The sequence below is a fragment of the Phaethon lepturus genome, unplaced genomic scaffold, assembly GCF_000687285.1.
Source record: "Phaethon lepturus isolate BGI_N335 unplaced genomic scaffold, ASM68728v1 scaffold28120, whole genome shotgun sequence".
Taxonomy (NCBI): domain Eukaryota; kingdom Metazoa; phylum Chordata; class Aves; order Phaethontiformes; family Phaethontidae; genus Phaethon; species Phaethon lepturus.
Window position 1 is genome coordinate 24,222 of NW_010513052.1, and position 21,894 is coordinate 46,115.

At 39.3% G+C, this 21,894-nt stretch overlaps 1 protein-coding gene across 1 annotated transcript; it reads left to right on the forward strand.

Annotated features, from left to right (window-relative positions):
- Positions 1 to 737: 737 nt before the first annotated feature.
- Positions 738 to 13,112, forward strand: LRIT3 (leucine-rich repeat, immunoglobulin-like and transmembrane domains 3). Its single transcript, XM_010289124.1, has 5 exons — positions 738 to 823; positions 1,905 to 2,404; positions 10,645 to 10,950; positions 12,049 to 12,422; positions 12,468 to 13,112. The coding sequence occupies exons 1-5, from the start codon at positions 738 to 740 to the stop codon at positions 13,110 to 13,112; spliced, it is 1,911 nt and encodes a 636-aa protein (XP_010287426.1).
- The last annotated feature ends 8,782 nt before the right edge of the window (positions 13,113 to 21,894 follow it).

A 21,894-nucleotide genomic window follows, 5' to 3' on the forward strand; every position in this document is an offset into this window, starting at 1 on the left:
TTCTAAGTCAATCTCATGGTTACATAGGTCTGTTGTGTAATTTTCAAAAAATACTTTTGGCAATGTGAGCAATGGATGGAAAAGATGACTGTATAGATCTATTTATGAATAGTAGTATATGCACTCTTGATTCTCAGATTTTGAGAATAAATATCTTCTATTATTATGTATGCATACATCTGAAGTTTGGCTTTGCAGTATGTAACTTATTTAAAAGATGTGTTGTTTTGGTGAAAACCTGTTTTTACAGGATTTTTTTTTAAAAGCTCTGTAATCTACGCTTCCTATTAATTTATAATTTTTAGTATTAAAGAAAATGCTGTGCAATATCCTCATGCTCTACTAGATTTTCTTCAGGAACCTTGGAACACTTTATGGACAGTAACTAATGCATTGTCTCTTAGAAGGGGCAAAGAAATATTCTTATTAGGTACTAACCTTACAAGCTACATATTAAAATAGCCTTGAAACATGCTGGATATGATTTGAAACAGAGTGTGTTCTTCTGACAGAATAAAGAATGAGCTGGTTTAACTGATCCCTTTCAGGACACATTTGAAGGTTAAGCAACTACAGATCTCGGCTAATCTCGTGTAATCTGCTGTTACTAAATGGATGTCTATGTTCACATTCGTAGCACACTGCACATGAGTGCCTAGGAATAAAGTTTTCAAATTTTTTCATATTAGTTCTGCTGGGAGGAAGCCATGTATCTGCTTGTTTACTTCTACCTCCTAATGAGCTTTTTTGAAGAAGTGCATGGTTTTTGTCCTTCACAATGCACTTGTGTTTACCATGGCAGAAGTGATGGCACTGGAACAAGGTATATGTTTTATTATTTGTTATACAAGGCAATTTATAGGGAAAAGGGTTAAAGAAACTGGAAATAACATACATTGCAAATTAGTTCTAGCGTAGTTAAAATAAAGGCATTTTTTACACTCGTGTTATATGACTAGCAGCATTCCTGAGTAGGAGCAGATGGTGATTATGGCTTTGTACTTAACAAATAGCTACTCTGAATCTTCAGTTTCTGCAGAAAGCAATTTCTTTCTGCTCCACGATTTTCCTACTATTGTAACGTACTTTCTATTTCTACAAACTAGTTGCCTACTGTAAGGTGATTCTGGTTTAAATAAATACAGTATTTTCTTCTTCTTTTTATCTGTAGGAAAATAGTATCATTTTGGGGAATAAAGAGGTTAATTTGAAATTTGATGATCTGGGTATTGTCAATTTTGGGAGATACTGTTTGTCATTGCTACTTGTTGTCACAACATATCTAGTATAAAGCTTGCATAAGGAGAAAGTAAAACAGAGGAAGAATATAGAGAAAAGGGGACAAAATTAAAGATAGGCTTATTGAGGGGAGGGGAATCTTCAAGCTAATACAGGGCGTTTCTGTGTAGACACCAGAAAGAGGGCTAGAAAGCTCTCCTTTAGAGAAATATGCTAATGTTTTAAATTTTCTGAAAAGTAAATCTAGGCAAATACTTCGAATCTTCATCATGCAGAAAAATCAGAAATTAGTAATTCAATACTCTGAATTTTAGTAAAACACACGGCATGCAGTTCTCACTTGATACATTCATGTATTATTCCTTATACAATGGCTTCTGTTTTTTAGCTGTCAGTAGAATGATGGACAGAAAATGGTGCTTTCATGCTTTAGAATAAAGCAAATCTATTTTTTATGTGAAAGTATCATTGCTACTTTGTATTCTTTTTCGCTTTAGAAACTCCACATTTGTCTTTCCAATTTTTAAATGCAGAGGACTGTTCTTGATTTGATGTTATTTATTCTGCTAGTAGTGTTGCAGAAAGTAAGAACATTTGCATTTAAATCTGAAATACAAATTTCTGATAAAGAAATGCTGGTATTTCTCTCCTTTATTTGATGCTAGGTCCGTGCTCTGTAATGATCCTGACATGTATGAGATCCCTGTGAATGTTCCTGTGGATACTGTAAAACTTCGTATAGAGAAAACTGTCATACGAAGGCTTCCAACTGAAGCCTTTTACTACCTGGTAGATCTCAAATACCTGTGGGTAACTTACAACTGTGTAGCCAACATTGATATCAGCAGTTTCTATAACTTGAAACAACTGCATGAGCTACGCCTGGACGGTAATCTGCTCTCCACTTTCCCTTGGGAATCGCTGGCAGAGATGCCCAACCTACGGACTCTTGACTTGCACAACAATAAAGTCACCAGCATTCCCGCTGATGCTGGCCGGACGCTGACTGATGCTGGCCGGTACCTGAGAACCCTCACCTACCTGGACATATCCAGCAACAAGCTAACCACCTTGCCATCAGACTTGATGGACATTTGGCCCCCCTTCTCAGAAGCTGTCCTGTCCAAGAACGCGGACATTCTGGCGACCCAGAGAGTCATTTTGGGTATGTTAAACAGCCTGTCTCATTCCTTATTAAAATGTACCTAATTGTTAAGTTGCAAGTGAGAGCAGGTAGGGGACCAGCCTGGGATTCAGGAGAGTGGCTTTTATACAGGTCAGTCTTCTGGTTTGCTCTGCTATTATTCATTTATTTATTTTCTGTTGGTGACAGAAAACCATCAAATGAAGATAGTGATCTCCATGTATGTTGTTATCTCAAGGTTATAAAACTGAAATAAAATCTATGAGATTCCAACAGGAGTACAGGCCTTGTGGAGTATTTAGTACCCATATAAATGCAGGACTTCCGAAAATTGTGTTTCTGATTACATTTCCCTCATCACTGTATGTGGGTGCAACTGTGTGCATATCCATTTGAAAATTTTTTTCCCAGTGTCTCACAAGCCAAACAAGTAGCTAGAGTTGATGCTCATGTGATGCCTGTCCTGAGACACAGTGCTGCAGATAGTGTTGGTGGCTCAAGAGAGGGCAACTCTGCTCTTTCCATGACTCCTGTTGACCTTGTGTTGCTCTAAAGTTGACTGATTATCCTGAAGTTTTTCCCAATTTACATGTTGAATATGAGAGAGAGAATAGGATTCTGATCCCTACAACTTCACAGTACTTTATGTAGTATTTAAGGTGAATATTTAAGAATAGCTTGGTCAGACTCTGATTTTTTATTTTCATAATTTTATTCCGTATCTGTAGTATACCATCACATCAGTTCTGTGTGTGGCTTTGTGCTTTATCTTATGCTTTCTCTCCATTTCCTGGTCTTGCAGGTCACCCCTTTCTCTTCTGCAATCTCAGAACATGGCTGGAACAGCTCTGTCAATAGTGTTCTGTTCTGTCACTGTTTATGTATAAGTGCATGTTTTGATGTTTTTTAGTGTAGTGTAGCAGGTGGAAGGGAGGAGAAAGAACTAGCTGGAGCTGGAGCTCTCTACTGCAGTAGTTCTATACCACTGGTAAAGATCTGCCCTGCATTGTACTGCCCAGTATTTCCAATTTCTTGATCTAAGCCCCAACTATTCGGCTTTCATTTGTCAACTGCTTTCTTTCACAGCAGAAGCTGCAATTTGAAACTCACGCTCAGGTGAGACTGTATGTAAGTAACTGAATAGATGCAAGTAGGCTGAACGAGTTCCTCACATGCATGGTAACTGTAGGTTTGCAGCATTAATAGGATCTTCGTTTATTCAGGGTTCGGGGGGGGGGGGGGGGAAAAAAAAAAAAAAAACTGTAAAAGAAAGCCCGGCCCAGTGGGGTGGGGGGGGGGGGGGGAGGGGAAAAAAAAAAGAAAAAGCTGTAAAAGTAAGCCCGGCTCAGTATCCCTTTCCCTGTCACACTGAAGGCTACGGGAGGCAGTAGAGTAGGAGCTGACTGTGCAAGATCTAATCCTCCCGATGATCTCATGTGGGAGTCCCAGAGCTGATTTGGTTTCCTTGTCTAACATAGCCCTCACCACTTAAAAACCCAAACCAACCAAACAAACAAAACCCCCCAAAACAAACACCAAAAAACCCTAAAACCACACACACTTTTTTCTCCTTCCCTTCCCCCTGGCACCCATCTGCAGGCTTTGCTGGTGCAGGCACTTGGCCAGCCTCCTCCTAGTCCTGGCAAACCCTCTGGTGCCAGCATTGAGTCCTCTAGAGACTTGGGATGTGACCTTCAGATCATTTTCATTTATGAACTACAGCTGGGTTTGAACACAGATCTCCAGAGGGGAACACATAATTGGGTTCAAACAGTGCCTTGCTTCTCTTTTTTTAACGTTACATGCTGAGGGAGGTTCTGCGCACTCGTTATAGATTTGGATCTGAGAAGGCAAAATGCTAGGTAGTACTTTCATTGTGTTGTGTTCAGTAAATCTACTTTAGGTAAACTGTGAATAATTAGCTGAATTTTCTTTCATTGACATCGTAGCCTTCTGATGAGTATATCCCAGTGCAGCAGACAGTGCTTGCTATATGAGAAACTCTATAGCGAATAAGAAAACATCCCCTTCCTCTGGAGATTAAAAAGCGCAGTGCTCTTTATGTCACGGGTTATTTTGACAAGCTTACTCAGTCTCCACTAAGTGTTAGTTTTATTATCTATATTACTGGAGCTTGAAGTTGTAGTTACGCCACTCTCACTCGCTGCCAGAGGCTCATCCTTAGGTTGCTGCTGACGGACTGCTACCAAGCAGTTGTTTTTCAGGAATGAACGGCTGGTAGCAACTATCAGGCTAGAAAGATGACCTAGGAGTTGAGATCTCTCTATAATGTTCCAGCCATAGGAGGTGTTGGCTTAGAACGACAGGAGCAAGATGTGCTCTGTGGCATTGCTTCCTCTCTGACACCCCTCCGGTCTCTACCAGGATTGCTGGAGCCTGAGCGGGGAGAAACTTATCCCACAGATACTCTCCTCCCGCTCTGAGGCGGAGATAAGGACCACAGAGGTGTGTGATCAGGAAGGATTTAAAAAACGCCTCTAGCCTGCTGGGGTGCAGCTCCAGATGAACTGAACCGTTCTGGTTGAATTAGTGCCGTCCTTAAAGCCTGCAGCCAGACCATTCCAGAGCCTTCTCGGGTAACCTCTTCCAGTGCTTATCTGTCAGGATAGTGAGAAAGTTTCTCTTAATACCTAACCTCAATCTCCCTTACTGCAAACTAAGCTGATTACCTCTTGTCCTACATGAGATGGACACACAGAAAAACTAATTACCATCTCTAATGCTAACCTTTCATACATATTCCTTCTCTGTTTGCCACCTTAAATAATCATACCATTTCTTTCACCAGTTTCTTATAGACTCTGAGGGTTGGTTTTTTTTCCCCATTTTCTACCATAATTACGTGTTCCCTTTGGACTCTTTAGGGTTTTTTAAAAAAAAAAAGGTTTCTCTTAAAATATGGTGCCCACAATTGCATGCTTTGATGCTCAAGGACACCCTATGTGCTCCAGCTGTTCTCTGTGGGAGCGTGCGGCATGACCTATGTGCCTGTATGGAATGGTAACTGCAGCCAGAGCTCTGCTAGAAGCTGAACCCAGAGCAAATAAATGCTGTTTTTGTCTAGTTGGGAAAACAGCAGCCAGATTCTTAGTGTAAGCAATTATGGCTTGAGCTGGCTACTCTCCTAGTTCTGGCAAAACAAGATTGTCACTTGTATTTAATTAACAAGATCAACAACAGCAAAGCCCCAAACTCAAAAGTTTGTGCATATGTATTTTTTAAAATCAGGAGGCAATTTTAGCTTCAGTGTCTTGACTGAGCATCAAGAAGGTTGCATGTAAGAAGTTCAGGTTCCCTGTGTTTACTTCAAGGACTCTTGGAGGAGCCACAGACTACTTTTGTCAGGGGACTGGCAGGTTAGCATCTCCTTATTCCAATTTATAATCTCTGTACTTAGGGGTTTGGAGTTTTTAATTACTCCCCACTGTATGGTGTTCCCCTGTGGGGACACTGTGGTAAAGATAAGAGGGTCAGGAGTGATTCCTGGCCCTATGGCCAAGTGGCTCACTGGCTCTCAAGCACACAGTTTAGGACCAGCTCTCTTTAAAGCTGACTGTTTGTTCCACGCTTTGTAAGATTTAGCCCTTGGTTTTATGTGGGCTCTATGGGATACTGCAGCGACTCTAAAATGTAACTGTCTGGGTGGGGGTGTTTTTTCTTCAGTTTGGACTGCCTGAAGTAATGTGAGAATTGCATTGCAACCCTTAGAATTGTGCTTTTGTAGTATAACGTAGCAAGGGTGTGTTGTATGCCTGATGGGCTGATAGGCACGCAGAATAGTTTGGAGGTGCAAAGCCTGCTGTCCTTATGCTGGGGGCAAGAACAGGGTAGAGAGAGCCGTCCTTGGTGTGGTCTCATCCGTAAGCCTTCTGGGGAGGAATCCCTGGAGTGCGAACTGTCCCTGGAGCCACGTCTGGCTTTTGTCTTGGAGAGTGCCTTCTGGAACAGTTCAAAACAAAGCTGTGGAGTGAGCTGGCAATTACGCAGTGGGAATGATTGGGGGCCCAGCGTGTGAGTTCATCGGGTCCTCTCTTGGTTACCTCTGGAGCTATAGCCTAGTACTTTGATCCAAATCGCAGATAAGTTTCAGCACTGGCTGAAACAGATTGAAATTTCTGGTGTGAATGATGGCAGGAGCATTTTCCATATGGAAAATTACATGTAGTGAGTCACTGAGAGGAACAGAGGAATCCAGGATTCGATAGAGTGGCAGTTAGATGAGATCTTGCCTCTGTTGCACTTAGAGGTGCCAAAAATCTGGAATGCTGCAGGTCCATCAGGCTCCCAGCTGTTATGCTGGCCCATTGGGTAGATGCTGCTTTTCCTGAAACTAGTCCCTAGCAGTTATTGTCCGTAGGAAACACAGGGGCACAGTGTGGGAAATGGGCTTTGCTGTTTAGAACCATGGATCAAAAATTTTGTAGCTTCATTTGGAAGAGAGCCTTGGGTAGGTTGGCCCAAGCTGTGGTGAATATTTCCATCAGCCCAAAACTTGAATGTTTCGCATACCGCCATTTTACAGCAACTGAGAAGCAGTATATTATACAAGTTATGGACTGAGACCGGTTACTGATTTACAAAGGAAATTATGCTCATAGCTATTTTGAATGCTGAAGTCCATATTGACACAGCATGGGGAAACCCTGCTTACTGAGAGGAACTGCAAAAATGTGCATGCACAGGCAGACATATACGTATATTTCCTGTTGTACGTGCAAGCACACATATAAATGTGTGAGAGTAAATTTTAAATATGCTAAAACTGGGTTAAAAAAAGAGTTTTAGAGCAATTTATAATATATATTTAATGTTAAAATACATTGCTTTAGTATATTGCAATGCATAAATATTTATCAACGTTTATTTTGCCTTGGTTAGTATTTTTTTCTCAGGTCAACAAGCTGCCTTAATATTTCTACAAAAGAATCCAGGGTTTCTAAAGACTTGGTGTTCCATCAGATGCACATGCCATTGGAAACTTATCATTATTTTTATTTTCTCTTCTTAGGAAGTTATTTTCCTGAGAGGATTCTATCTCATTCCTTTAATTAAAGCTCTCCATTTTTTCCAGTTTATTAATTTTTCCCCCTTTTTTTTTTAACCTTTTCTTTATTCTTTCATGTGTGTGTTCTCACGTTTGCCATCTTGTAAACACAAGCTGTTAAATTTCAGAATGCCTTTTGTAGTTTGGAAACTAGGTTTACATTCCCATTTCTGTCCTCTTCAATAGCTGACTGGTGTATAATAGAATTCAGCGTTTTATCCTTGCTTCCAACTCAATAACGCTTTCATCTTTTCATTTTGGGAATTCATGAGACTTGATGACTTACAATGGCTGCGCAAGTTTACTAAAATAATGTGAATACTGTCAGATATTGGGAAGACACAGATAAATAGAAGGGACCAGCTGTGGGGGCAAGGAAGGAACTCCTGTAGCTGTATATATTATATGTATTTATATAAATCCTGATTCTTTAGCCAGTTCCACTGGGAAGCATGATGGATGCAGGAGATGAGATAATTCTTTCTTTGCACTAAAACACAGAAGTACAGAGTCTTCTGGGACTACAGCTTTCTTCTGAAGCTGAAACCAGGCATTCAGAATGATCTGAGATGGTCAAACCTGTGTCCCAGACTGGACTAAACAACGATCCAATCTAAGGACTATCCATTTTGCTTCATCATTCCTTCTATTTTGTTAACTTCTGATACTCTAACAACGCTGGGTCTTCTTTGAGACACTGGGAAAATATGAAAGCCATGTATTTATATATAGTAGGAAAAATTTCTTCACCAAAGGAATTGTCAGGCACTGTAACAGGCTGCCCAGGGAAGTGGTTGAGTCCATCCCTGGAGGTATTTAAAAGACATGTAGACGTGCACTTAGGGACATGGTTTAGTGGTGGACTTGGCAGTGTTAGGTTTACGGTTGGCCTCGATGGTCTTAAAGGTCTTTTCCAACCTAAATGATGCTATGATTCTGTTTGAAAGGCCTTTGAGCACTGCTAGTAGTATTAGAAACAATAATAAAACCCATCCTTTCCTGCAGTAAAGTTTGTAGGATGCAGAAAGGTCGCAGAAGACATATTTTCAGTAGTGTCCAACGTAAGGGAGAACGTGCTGCCTGAGGTATGAGGGATGGGAGCCCTACCAATGCTTCAAACCTGTCCTGATTAATGCTGTGGACCCAGAGTTCCCTCCCTGCCTGCTGCAGCACAGCTGCCCCACGCTTCTGTCCTCTAGATAGGACAGAGGCCATGCTGGGAGTGCACGTGCATTTTAGCAGCATTTGTTGCAGAGGAACTCTGGCAGTTGAGGCCGTGTTTCAAGGGGATCCCGTCTTCTCTCTTATACCTTAGGGGAATTTAATTTTCAGATGCTCATATAGTCTCTTTCTTAACATAGTGAGGAAAATTGACCCCTTATAAGCAAGTGAGAATGAAAAAAAAAAAAAATTACAAGAATATTGTCTCTAACCCTCTCTAACTACAAACTAAAGCTTGCCTAACTTAAAAGATGAACGCAAATAGTTACATACATGTGCTTCATTGGGCAGAATTTTTATGAGCACAAACAGTTGATGTGCCTAGACATATGGAAAACATTCATGTGGTATCTCTTTTGCTTGTGAAATATGTGTGAAGTTCACAGGCAAAATTTTTATCCTTTGGAGTGTGTTTTGTGTTTTTTTTTTTTTAAAGAAAAGCATTTGCCAATACAATTTCTTTGGTTACTCCTTCTCCATTCAAGCTGGCAATAAGTAGTGAATAGATATAAAATCTCTTATGTCTGGAAGGAGTCAAATTGGATTGTGATGTCAAAGTCATGGAATCTCTTCAGGTCAAGTCTTGTTTTAAAGAGCGGGGATTAATTGGGGTTTACCACAGTTTTAACCAATGACTGCCATTGTGCTTAAAATAACCTAATCTTGGTCAGGCGATAAGAGGAAGCAGTAGTTAATTATTCATGAATTCTTTCATCTACAAGTTTCTTCCAGAACAAAAAGCAGAATTTTTCCACTAGCTGTTTGGGTAATTCCTAAAAATACACACTGAACAATATTAGCAGGTGTTTCAGTTTTTTTTTTTCTTTTAATTTTGGTTTAATTAATATGACTTGTCTGTTGCACTAATCAGTAAATTCAGTTGCGAGAGGTTCTTGCATACCATCCCTTGTTTCAGACTGTAAATTCTGTTTATTGTTAATACTAGAAAAAAATGTAAAAGGTATGCCCAGAAGTATAAGTCAAATGAGAAAGTATTTGAACTCATGAGTGATACGCTGTGTGGGGTTTACCTGGTGAAGCTGCTGTTGCTCTATGAAGGTCAACATATCAGAGTAATCAGTACCAGCTGAGGTTTTAGACTTCTATTCCTCAGAAATGGCTACTCTCTTTTACCATAATAAGCTCACCAAGAGGGAGAAGCCTCTCATTCAAAGACTTTGGAATCAAGAAGCAAATGTTACAGCCTCTGACAGAAGGGGACAGATAGCGTTCTTGTGTGCCAGCATAAAAAAAATTGTAGTCATCGGCTTTTTTCAGGGTCCTTCCCCTTTTCTACTCTTCTGCTATTCTTTTTGAATGTATTTCAGAGGTTATCTGAAATTGAAGCCAGATTTCGAATAATATTGGTATAGTTCAGAGCCAGATAAGAATTTTATTGGCCTAAAGCTCCGTTTCCATAGCCTTTATCCTTTTTTCAAGGGGCAGAGATGTTGGTGTAAGCTCTAAACCCTTAAATCATCATGTTCTCTGCAAGCATCGAAAAAAGGGTCTGAGAAGATCAAATTGTAAGAGCCCAAAGAAGGCCTAAGCGCAGAGAAGGGTGACAGGATGCAATAGCCCTGAAAAGCTATCTTTCCAGAAGGCACAGGCAAGTGAAAATGTATCATCCGTCTTAAGACATCTTTTCAAAGTGTTTTTGCCTAGATAAATAGCAAAGTTAAGGAAAGGTAATGCCAGTATATTACTACGCTACTGTATACTTCTGTGAAGAAAAAGTTTAACTTAATAAACATTCATACTGTTCTTCCTCACCTCTGCAAAAACTCCCCCACCAACCAGCTGAACAAAAAAGACATATTGAAAGAGAAAAGATTAACTCAGAGTAGGTCCATGGTTCTCCTTGATTGTACTTGGTGGTAGTCATGTGTCATACTTTAATCACAATATCCATATTTTGCCTGACAACATTATTGTTTTGGGTTTTTTTCTTTCCCCTCTTCCCTCCCTGCTTTAGGTTTGCAGGACAACCCATGGTTTTGTGACTGTCGCATTTCAAAGCTAATAGAATTTTCCAAAATTGTGGACAATTCAGTTGTACTTCTTGATCCATTGCTTTCATGTAGTGGACCTGAGAGCCTGGCAGGAATCTTGTTCCAGAGAGCTGAGTTAGAGCAGTGTCTTAAACCGTCCGTGATGACATCGGCGACAAAAATCACTTCACCGCTGGGAAGCAACGTTTTGCTACGCTGTGATGCAACTGGGTACCCAACACCGCAGCTTACTTGGACTAGGTCAGACAATATACCAGTGAACTATACAGGTATAATTGCTCTTTTATAGGAAATGGGAGAGCCTGAAATTGTTGGGTTGCTTGTGCTTTGAGATCATTGTAACGAGTAAAGATGGACCAGGTATTGCACCAAACTGGCAATTGTTTCTGTGCAACAGCTGTTGTGAAATGCTTTGTCTAGGACTTGGTCTGAACAGGTCCAACAGACTGTTCTGATTCTGGATGTGGTCTGTAATAAGAACAATGTGCGTGTAGGGGGAAAATGGATGGAGTGGGGGAAGGATAAAGGAAAATGGAGGTTGGGATATTTGGGCCCTCAATCAGAAGCTGAAAAGCAGAATTCGTTACTGGAATCTCTGTTTTGGTTCAAAATGTTTATGTCAAAAAAGCTAGTGAGGCCATAACCGAGCCGCTTAAAACTCAACATTGTAAACAGGATTTTCCAAAATCATGTGTTCTATGTGGTTTGTAAATATTTATTGTTTATTTGCAACACCCATCTTGAATGGTAAAGAGGCTGTGGTTGTCTGATATCATTCTAGCTGCTATGATAGATATTTATGCAGTAACTTAAATGTAAAAATTGTTTCTTGCTAATGCCAAGTAGTTAGTGGTTCTCTTAAATCACAGGTCTGAAGAAGGTAATAGTCCAAAGCACTGAAATATCTTAAGACAAAGGTAGTTTCCAAAAAATGTTTTAAATGGCTAGTGTGTTCAGTGTCACTTGAAATTAGTGAAACTTGTATTTCCTAGTCACTTAGCAGCTTTAAGACATTTGATTTATCTTTATGTGGTTTTGTTTTACTTAGTGAAACTGCAAATTATATTGTAATTCCTCTAGACATTCCATTCCATTTTGACTCAAGCTGAGCACTTTTCTGCAATAAAGTAGAAAGGAAGGGAGATCCACAGTTTGTGTGCGGGATTTGGTGGTTTGGTTTTTTTGGGTTTTTTGTTTGTTTGTTTGTTTTTGAGGGGGAGTGGGGGTTTTGGTTTTGGGTTTGTCTTTTTTTAAAGTTTAATACATATGATTCCTTCTGGTAGAAATAACTTAAGGGAGGAAGTAGTCTAATAGTGTTTCTCTTTAGCTCCCTTTTGTAATGTTTTACTCTTTGCATTTTCTTGTAGTTATTCAAGAAACACCTGGAGAGGGTGTCAGATGGTCCATAATAAGCTTGACAGGGATTTCATACAAGGATGCAGGAGAATACAGATGTAAAGCCAAGAACTTAGCGGGAATGTCAGAAGCTGCTGTTACAGTCACGGTGGTTGGTGTAGTTACTACAACGGTATCACCACAGAAGTATGGAAGGAAGCAAGAGGCAGAGAGGCAGAATACCACTGGGGAGGAATCCAAGCAGGAACCTGAGAGGACAACCACACCTCTTCCCACCACACCAACCAGCACAGCGCCGGTTAGCACTGAAAGATCAACGAGCAGCAGGTTTACTGACAAGAAGCAATCCAGGCCCGTGTTCGATGGAAAGAAAAATTCAAAGGCAGTGACAAACGGAAACAAAAAGCAGACTGGGGAGATAAGCGAGAAGAGTGAGGAGACTTCATCGAATACAGCAGGTATGGCTGAGCAAAATGTTACTGTAGAGAACCTAAGAGTGATCAGTGAAACTGATGAAAGAGTGACCTTAACTTGGAAGACCGTCAATGCCACGAGCAGCTCTGCAGTGACTGTGTTATACTCAAAGTATGGTGAGAAAGATATGTTGCCTCTGAGCACTGATTCTAGCAAAAACAAAGTCACAATTGATGGTTTGCAACCTAGTACTCAATATATGGCATGTGTCTCACCCAAAGGAGTGCCACCTACAAAAGAGCAGTGCATTATTTTCTCCACTGATAGGTTAAACGATGAAGGCAGCTCTCAGTTTTCTATTCTGATGTTGGCCAGCAGTGCAGCGTGTGTGGTTGTTTTACCTTTGATATTTTTCTTACTCTACAAAGTTTTAAAGCTTCGTGTGAAACCGAAAACTGCAAAGGAAGCTGACCTTGCAAAAGAGACCTATGTGAAATTTGAAACACTATCTCTGAAGCCTCGAACAGTGAACGCAGGAGAGCAGCTCTGGGCACGAAGGTACACAGACGAGTCGGAAAGGCTTCTCCTTTGTTCCAGGTCAAGCATGGATTCTCAAATGACCTTCAAAAGTGAGGGCTCTAGGTCTGAGTATCTGTGTTGAACATGCGTGAGGGTGAAGGAGGTGGAATATACAATAGGTAAAATTAATCTAAAATGATGATACTGCATCTGGAAGCAGGTTGGTGCTAGGTGGTCAGAATATATTATCTGATGTGATGAAGTCTACTGGATGGGTAGGGTGGTGAGCAGGAGGGAGAATAGGAGAAAAGCGTTGCCTGTTTATTTTCTTTTTTATGTTTGTGACTTTGGATGTGAAGGAAAGACGTTCTTCAAAAGATAAATACAGCATGAAATGGTTGCCTGGTTAAAGATCTTGTATTTTTTTTTTTCATTAAAACATCATTCTGGTTTGGTTTTTTTTTCCCCTCTCATTTTACTGTATCATGTGCTAGTTGCATGTATCAAACATTAATTACAACCTTCATAAAAACTATGTACTTAAAAAAAAATAGAACAGTTTACTTCTATTGAGGTCAAAACTTTATTTGAAAATACAAGTTTTCTTTTGACATCAGCTTGTGCTTTGAGATGTCATGCAGCTCTGTTTGTACAGTATTTTGGACTGGAAGTGATCTCAGGCCAACCAAGACTGAAGCTAGGTAGCCACAGCTTATGGACTCTTTAGAGGTACAATATGCATCATGTTGTCATTTTGCAGATGCTATGGCAAAAGAACTGCTTTAGTATTCTGAAGCCCAGGAAAGATACCGTTATGAGTGACTCTATGAGAGATACTACATGTTAATTATGATAATTTACATCAAATGATCCTATTGTAAAATCTCAGCCTTAGAATTTACTTGGATGCAAATGTCTATATACCTCAATTTCAGAAATCTCTGTACAGAAAATTTTGTGGTACTGTGTAATACAACACACATTCTTATATACCTATATATTACATAGATATTGCACAATATTATGTACTACACACTAGTAATATAATACCTTTTGAGGTACAGTAAGAGGAGGTCTTGTCCTCAGGTCTCATTGGATGTGTAATGAAGTTCAGTGAGCATAGTGAAAGCTAATTGTGAGCATGCTTCCCAGTGTGTAAAAAATCAGGTATTAATATTAATACTAACGATGAATGCAGAATTGCCTATTAATGAATTGTCTATTCTGAGCCTGCTTTATTATTGCCTGAAGTAACTATTGTTTTAGGTTCAGATATTATGGTTAGGAGTATGTATGAGTTGAGAACCACAGTTTTTCCCAAAAATTACAACTGCATTGTTTTCTTGGACCTTTCTGTGCATAGAAGAGCTGTTTGTTTTGCTATGAAATTGGGAATTTCTTTCCAGAGGGAGAAATATTACTCAAAGCTACAAACCAACGCTTAGTTAGTTAACTTTAAAATAGTGGCATTTCTTGGTATCACTAGTATAGCATTAAATTTTGCCTGCTGGAATGCTAGAGAGTTTGTCATGTAAGGCACAGTTTGGAGAGAGGAAAAGACTGTCAAAAAACTTCCAACATAAAATCGTGGCAGAAAACGAACACATTGAAAGATCTCCATAGCATTTACATGATGGTGCTCCATGGTCAGGAATAATAGAATGAGTATTTGAGACCGTGGGAGCTGTAGTAAGGAAGCGGGTGAGATGATCAAAAGTACAAAATTAGCTTACCTGCATATGCTTTTAGAATTAACCTTGCTGTTCCTTTCTGTGTTACTACTATCTGTGGTTAAAAAGCTATCTTCCTTCTTTTTCCATGGATAATTTTGATTGCAGTGAAAATGTTTTTAGTTTTCTGAATGGAATATTTTTGCTTTGTCAGTTCTTTAGAAATTTGGGATTTTTTAGGGAAAGCAGATTCTTTTTGTGTCAAGATCAAGGTTCATCTGACAAGCAGTTTATGATAAACTAGATTTTTAACAGGACTTGAAGTGTTACAATATTTGCCTTCTATTTTCCATATAGATAGTGTAGACAACAGTTGTTGCTGAAGGTGTTTCCAACTAAAAACACCATGTTTGTCATTAATGAGAGCAATTATTTTAACATTTATTTTTTAATTGCTGGAGAATATTTGATTTCAGGTTTCAAAGTTTTGCAAGAAACTTGAATCCAATTCTGGAGCTCAAAAGTGCTATCACCTGACTTGTAGATGACACATCAATATATAGGACTTAGGTGGTGCAAAGCTCGTTTGAGAGAGCTCACTTGCAAATGTGAAAACTTTTGGTTTGACTAATCCTTGTGGAATTAGCATGTCCTAAAGTTAGAAATTAATCTCCATGACCACGTGTGCTATCAGTATATCAAAGATGGAATGTATTATAAAGGGCATGTTCTTTCAAGAAAACATGAGATACATTTTTTTTTTTCCACAGTTCTTGAGAATAACAGCGTTATATAGCCCAGACACGCTGTCGTACCTCATGTCAAACAGCAAATTTGCTGCAGAATTTTGATAGGAATTTGATGCAAAAGCCACAACACAATAAAGACCTGTGCCCTGTATCACACAGGATTGGCTTCATTAAAGAGCTGAAGAAATACAGGTGCAAATTTTTATACTGTAAATTGTTAATATTAATGATAGAATCATTATGAGATAGGTTTTGTCACCTGTAATCGATTTGTATAGTATGCTCTGAAACGCAATACTGAATCAGTCATCACTACAAACAGTGATGACTGTAATCTATATTTGCCTGGTAGAAGAATTTGGAGAGGATTTAAGCAATGTTTATGCATCGCCTTTCATATATTTTGCACTTTGTTAGCCCGATTCATCTTGCATTTCACCAAAAAGGTTAGACTTCTTTTTATACATTACCTACAATGGTGTGTCAAAATTGGTTGGTTAATGAAATAACTGAGTAATGTGACCTGAATTCCAAATAGACCTCATTTTAACTTAAAGCTTTAGGGACCCTCAGCACTTGTCATAGCTAACCGCAATCCTGGCTTCAATGTGCAGTTACTAAGCCAAACTTTAGGCATCCATGTATCTATTCTCATCCTTGCCATGGATCACAGTGCACTTTGTATTCCTTGCACTATCATCAGATTCTCATACTTTTCTCAGGTGGGGGATTAAGAGAGAAGACTCTTCTGTGTGTACCATAAAATGTCTGTAATAGCAAAAACATTCAGACTTGGGCTATAACTAAGAGGCTAAATAAAGGACATTTAAAATTCATTACCTTTTCAAAGATGTAATTAAAATAGAAGTTGTTTTGATGTGAAAATAAAAGATTGTTTTTATACTTGACTATGTGTTTGCCTGACCCTTTCATCTTTGTTCATAGCTTTAGACAATATGTGATGAGTGTAGCTGTGGGGACAAGAGGAAATCTGAGAAGAAATAAGAGAAAATACAAAAAGAAGGCTGAGAATCAATGGAAGGGTAATATCCTAGAGAATAATGGGACTGCATGCCACATAGTCTTTTGCTTGCAATTCTGCTATGTACATGGCAAGGGTGCTGGGGTGTCTGCAGACATGTAGCTATAAAAGGATGGATGGAGCGTGTCCAGAGAAGGGCAACGAAGCTGGTGAGGGGGCTGGAGCACAAGTCTTATGAGGAGCGGCTGAGGGAACTGGGGTTGTTTAGTCTGGAGAAGAGGAGGCTGAGGGGAGACCTTATTGCTCTCTACAACTACCTGAAAGGGGGTTGTGGCGATGAGGGTGTTGGTCTCTTCTCCCAAGTAACTAGCGATAGGAGGAGAGGAAATGGCCTCAAGTTGCACCAGGGGAGGTTTAGATCGGATATTAGGAAAAATTTCTTCACCGAGAGGGTGGTCAGGCATTGGAACAGGCTGCCCAGGGAGGGGGTGGAGTCGCCATCTCTGGAAGTGTTCAAGAAACGTGTGGATGTGGCACTTCAGGACATGGTTTAGGGGACATGGTGGTGCTGGATTAATGGTTGGACTTTATGATCTTGAAGGTCCTTTCCAACCTTAGTGATTCTGAGATACTGCCAGCTAATTGCAATGAGCGGAGCTCTATACATGCCCAGTTTCGACTAGGTGGGGGCAGCTATAAAACTGGAGTGTGGAACAAAGGCATCAGGGGAATTTGAGGAATGTACTTGAAGCTGGTCTTAAAGCCTACCTGTGTCCCAATGAAAGTTGTGAGAGCTTTTTGAAGAACATCATTGCCTGTAAACCGAAAAGGAGGGAGTGTGTAGTTTATGCATGTATTGCAAGAAAGAGGGGTATGCATCAGTAGCAATTCTGGCTAGGATGTAAATCCTAGACATAATATACAACAATAGTCCATCATGATCTATAGTTTTCTTCTAAAAACAACCAATTTGTTAGATTTGTGGCTGGCAGGTAGACCAACTTAAATTTCCTTCATGAACATAGATTAGATTTCAAAATTAACCTTTTTTTAATTATCTGACTAGATGTAGACTGGAAACTTACTGAGCTGGATGCCTTCTCTCATGGAATTCATTGCATTGTTCTAGGTGTTACGGTCAGCCACAGAAGCTCCAGGCTTGCACTGTCACTTTCCTTTGTTGAAAATGAGAAGTTTTTAATAGAATAGGTGCTTTTTGTTTACTTTTTAAATCACTGCAAAAAATTTTCCTCTGAATTTCAGAAGATCAAAATTCTTATCAGACTGGAGGCATGATTAATGTGTCGTTTTTATAAACTATTTTTTATAAATCTGAAAGGCTCCCTTGTTAAACAGTGGCAAAATCAAGCTGAAATATCAGTCTGAAACAGCCTGTAGCATGGAGACAATTCTTTTTACAAAGCTATGTTCATTATTCATCAGTATTCAGGATGGGAATCTTTTAAATCAGTAAGGCAGAAAGCAACTATGAAAGAAAGGATATCAGCTTTCCCAAGATCTAAGTAAAAAGATGCACTTTTTTCCAAGTTTCTATTTTTTATGAGATAATATCCTAACCTTGTGCTTAGAAAAGAATGTGAAATTGCTCCAATTATTGCAGCAAGTTCAGTAGCACCTGTCAGGTACATATTTTAAATATATTTCCTCTCACAAGGCCTGGTATTTTTGAAAGACATTTGATTGGCTTAAGAGTGTTGTGAAAGGAGTTGACTTTACAAACAACTATAACTTTAACTTCTCATAATAGTGGAATACAGGTTTATCCACAATGTGTGAATTATTACATTTTGGAGAAGATACTCTGACAAGAAAATACGTTATTCAAAAACACGATGAGTAATCAAGTATTTGGCACATCTTTTTGAGGAGGAGTCAAAGGAATTTGGCAGTGGTGTGGGGTTTTTGTTTTGTTTTGTTTTGTTTCTTATGGAACTAAGGTGACCGAGAAAGGACTTGGTGAAATATTTCATTTCAGCCAGAGAAGGCTGAAATGGAATGTGTTCTCTTCTCTCTGAATACAGGAGAAAGGAGGCTTATGTATGTGTGTATCGAGGGCAGGAATAGAATATTCCAATGTTGCCTCAGATAGAGTTCAAGTGGTTTCTTCTGAGGCCTCTGGTACGGGCTGCTGGTACTTGAGACATGCTACTGGACGAGATGGAAAGTAAGAACAATCCAAAATGACAATTACTAGTAGATAACTATAATTTAAATTCAATGGGTTGCTTGTTTAGTCAACTAAACAAGAGCTTTGTTGATATATTTTTAGTCTTTTCCTTCATTTAGACATACAGTTGTAGGAAACCTTTAGAGTCCTCAAACGGCTGTTTCTCTAATACTGCAGAAAGTAAATTCATAAACAAATCTCCAGATCATGTTCTTGCTTAACTCTTTCTCGCTTACTCTTTCCAGTTTAATAGTGTTTTGGAAAACAGGAACAAAACAATATGTATAGTCTTCTTTGTAATATTTTCCAGTGTCTAAAACAATTACACCTTTGTCAAAGAAAAAAGAAATTAAGTCCAATACGCATAAGTACCTTTTTTTGGAAGAACCTGATTTGATTAACGATGCTGAAGTCTAATGCCATGGGCTGATCGGATCGACTTCTGAGTCATGTGTCTTGAATTTTATGCTGCTAAGATTTGGCCAAATGTTTGAGTCTCCAAAAATAACTTGTACCAATTATATGTTTTGTTTCATAGCTCAGTGCTTTGTGCTTAAGATCATGTGGAGGTTAAATCACAGAGGGAGAAAGAGGACAATACAAGAGTATGGTAAGCAGCCAGCTATAGAGCATGGCAAATTAAATTCAGAATAATATTACTTTCTCTTTTAATGTTACTTTTCTCTTTTCTTTGTCTTTTACATTTTATCCTTATTTGACTTTGGATAGAGCCTTCTTCTATGTTAGACTAATCCTGCAGTGTACTGCTAGCTTCAGATTACACATGAATGACATTATCTGTGGGTATTTTTCCAGAGCATGCTCTCAGGTCTTGAGTGAAACCTGTTCTGGTTTCTCAGTAATTGGTTTAAAAAAGAATAATACTTGGTATTTCTTTGTTCTCTAGCATAGAAGTGACATGGTGGAGTGATTTCTTTCCTGCTGAAGCAGGAGTGTGAAAACAGGATCATAACACTCCTGCTTGCTCTAGGACTCAAACTTCATAGCTGAGGATCACTTACACCTTGCAATTGTAGTGTTTGCTGTCATGTTTGCATTGCAGCAGTATCCACAAAACACTAAATTCCTGGACTTCTGTGCCAGTCATGCTGAGTTCGGCCTAAGATCTGAGCATAATATTTTTTAGTAGAAGATTGCCCCTATTATTTCTCAACATCAGGAAAGAATCTCTCCAGAATGGCAGAGGCACATTTTTGTGCACAAAAGTGCTGCCTATTTGTTCCTTAGCTTGCTTGAGCATTCTTTACTCTTTGACAGAGGAGCAGACATTCCCTTTGGATAGGGTAATCAGCAGCAGAAACAATGCAAGCCACGTTTTTCACAAGCCAGAAAAATAACAGTCTTTGTTCTGGTCAGGCACAATGATTGAATAGACATTACGTCCGATATCTGTATGAGCTATTTCTTTGAAACTATAAGAGGGACTTCATGAGGAGAGGTAACTAATAAAGTTCTTTGTTTATTGATAGAAAAAAGTGACTTTTTCTTGTGTCTTTAACAATGACTTATCTCTAGAGATTGCCTGAATGTGAATTGGTACAAACAAAAGTTCAGCCTGTCACAAGATGCTTAAGTTTTCTCTTTCTTCCTACTGAAGATTCATATAGAAATGAAGTCTGGATCAAATGATATGAGAGGAGAAATGGTGATTCTCAAAGCTCATTGGCCTTCACAAAGAAATTAGAAGAATGGCCATGAAAACTCTTTTAAGTACGAGCAGAATACATAAATGATAGTTCGGTGGCTGGGACATGAAACAAGAATTTTTAATACAACTATTTATGTGCAAGCCTGTCCTGGAAAAGAGCATTAAATTGGCAACCTTATCAAACACAGATTCTAAACAAGCAAAAAGGCTGTGGTGAAAAGGAACGCATAAATAGCAAAAAAGAAATTCCTACAGGAAACACAGAAGTAAGATTAAGTAAAAACTAAAAACACCCTGCTAAAGAGTACTCGGTTACCTGAGTGGAAAGGCCTCATTCACCAATCATTCAACTTATAAAATCATGGGCAAGAATTGCAAGGAGGAAGAATACTGAGAATTCACCAGTTCCAATAAATAGATCCAGGAAAGATCTTCAGCATAGTTAAAAGAAATTTGGTCTGGGGGACAAAAGACTGTATTCTTGGACATGATTTGTTCATTATACTTAATAGTAATTCAGGAGTTGAGGTAACTGCTTTGTAACAAGACTTGTGGAAGGGGAAACCCTAGACTTAGGCTGAAGGAAAGAAAAAGATTGGCTTTCTGAGTCTGATGAGGCTACACAGGCAAGGAGCCATGTGATTGACAACTTTGCCATCAAAGGAGTCTAACTGAACTGTAAAAAATGAGATGTTAAGTGGGAAAAGCTAGGACAGTGTTTGATGGTGACTGCCAGCTGGAAAGATAGCTGGAGTGAACTTGGACAGCACTGCCTGAATTATTTTCAGTCTTACTGAGAAGAATGCTGAAACAGAAGAGAGGAATAAACTATGAAGATGATGTACTTTTACAGGATCTGTTATAGTCAAAACATATCCTTGCATATCTTTCTGATCCTTCGCAGTTATAGGAAGTTCTGGGTAGAATGAATTGACAAAACTTTATAGGAAGCCCATTACAGTACAAATAACTTGTGATTCATCAAAAGGGCAGGGAGACAGGCCTGGAGGAAGTTGAAGACAAATGTCACTACCTAAAAATATATCTGAAATGATGAGGTTTCTTCCTCTGATGAATATTTGGAGTAAATTCCACAAAAGGGCATGCTCTTTATGAACTGTGTGATGCCGACCTTGCGTGGGCTGGGGATAAAACATAGGAATGGGTTCTGAAAAGATGCTCTAAATAACTTATTGACCACATCCTGGGAACTGGCATTTAACGATGTTTCTAAGCCCACGGCCATTTCAGCAAATGCCAGTAGCTCTTAGTGGAGTGGTACTCCAATTACAGCAAGATGAATCCTGTCACACGTTGTTTCAGGCAGCTTTCAGACACCAAGAATAAATACGCACAAATAGCGAGAGAGTCTGGCGAGACGTTGTGCCACGGGAGAGATTCAGACGATGCTTCCACATCTTGATGATTTCAGCAACGTGACAGGTAGATTGTGAGCCAGTTGCGGTGTTGGTAACACAGTAATAGTCAGACAAAGTACCCCTTACTAATGTGTTTCAAATCTATCTCAAACAAATGTTGCACCAGGAAAGTCTCTAAGGATGACTGACTGTCTATTAAGGAGACCGTAGGTGACCGAGCTTTTTTCAGCACGCTGAAGGAGCCTGTGAAGATGCAACTGGACGGCCTCCTTTCGTCGCTGTACGGA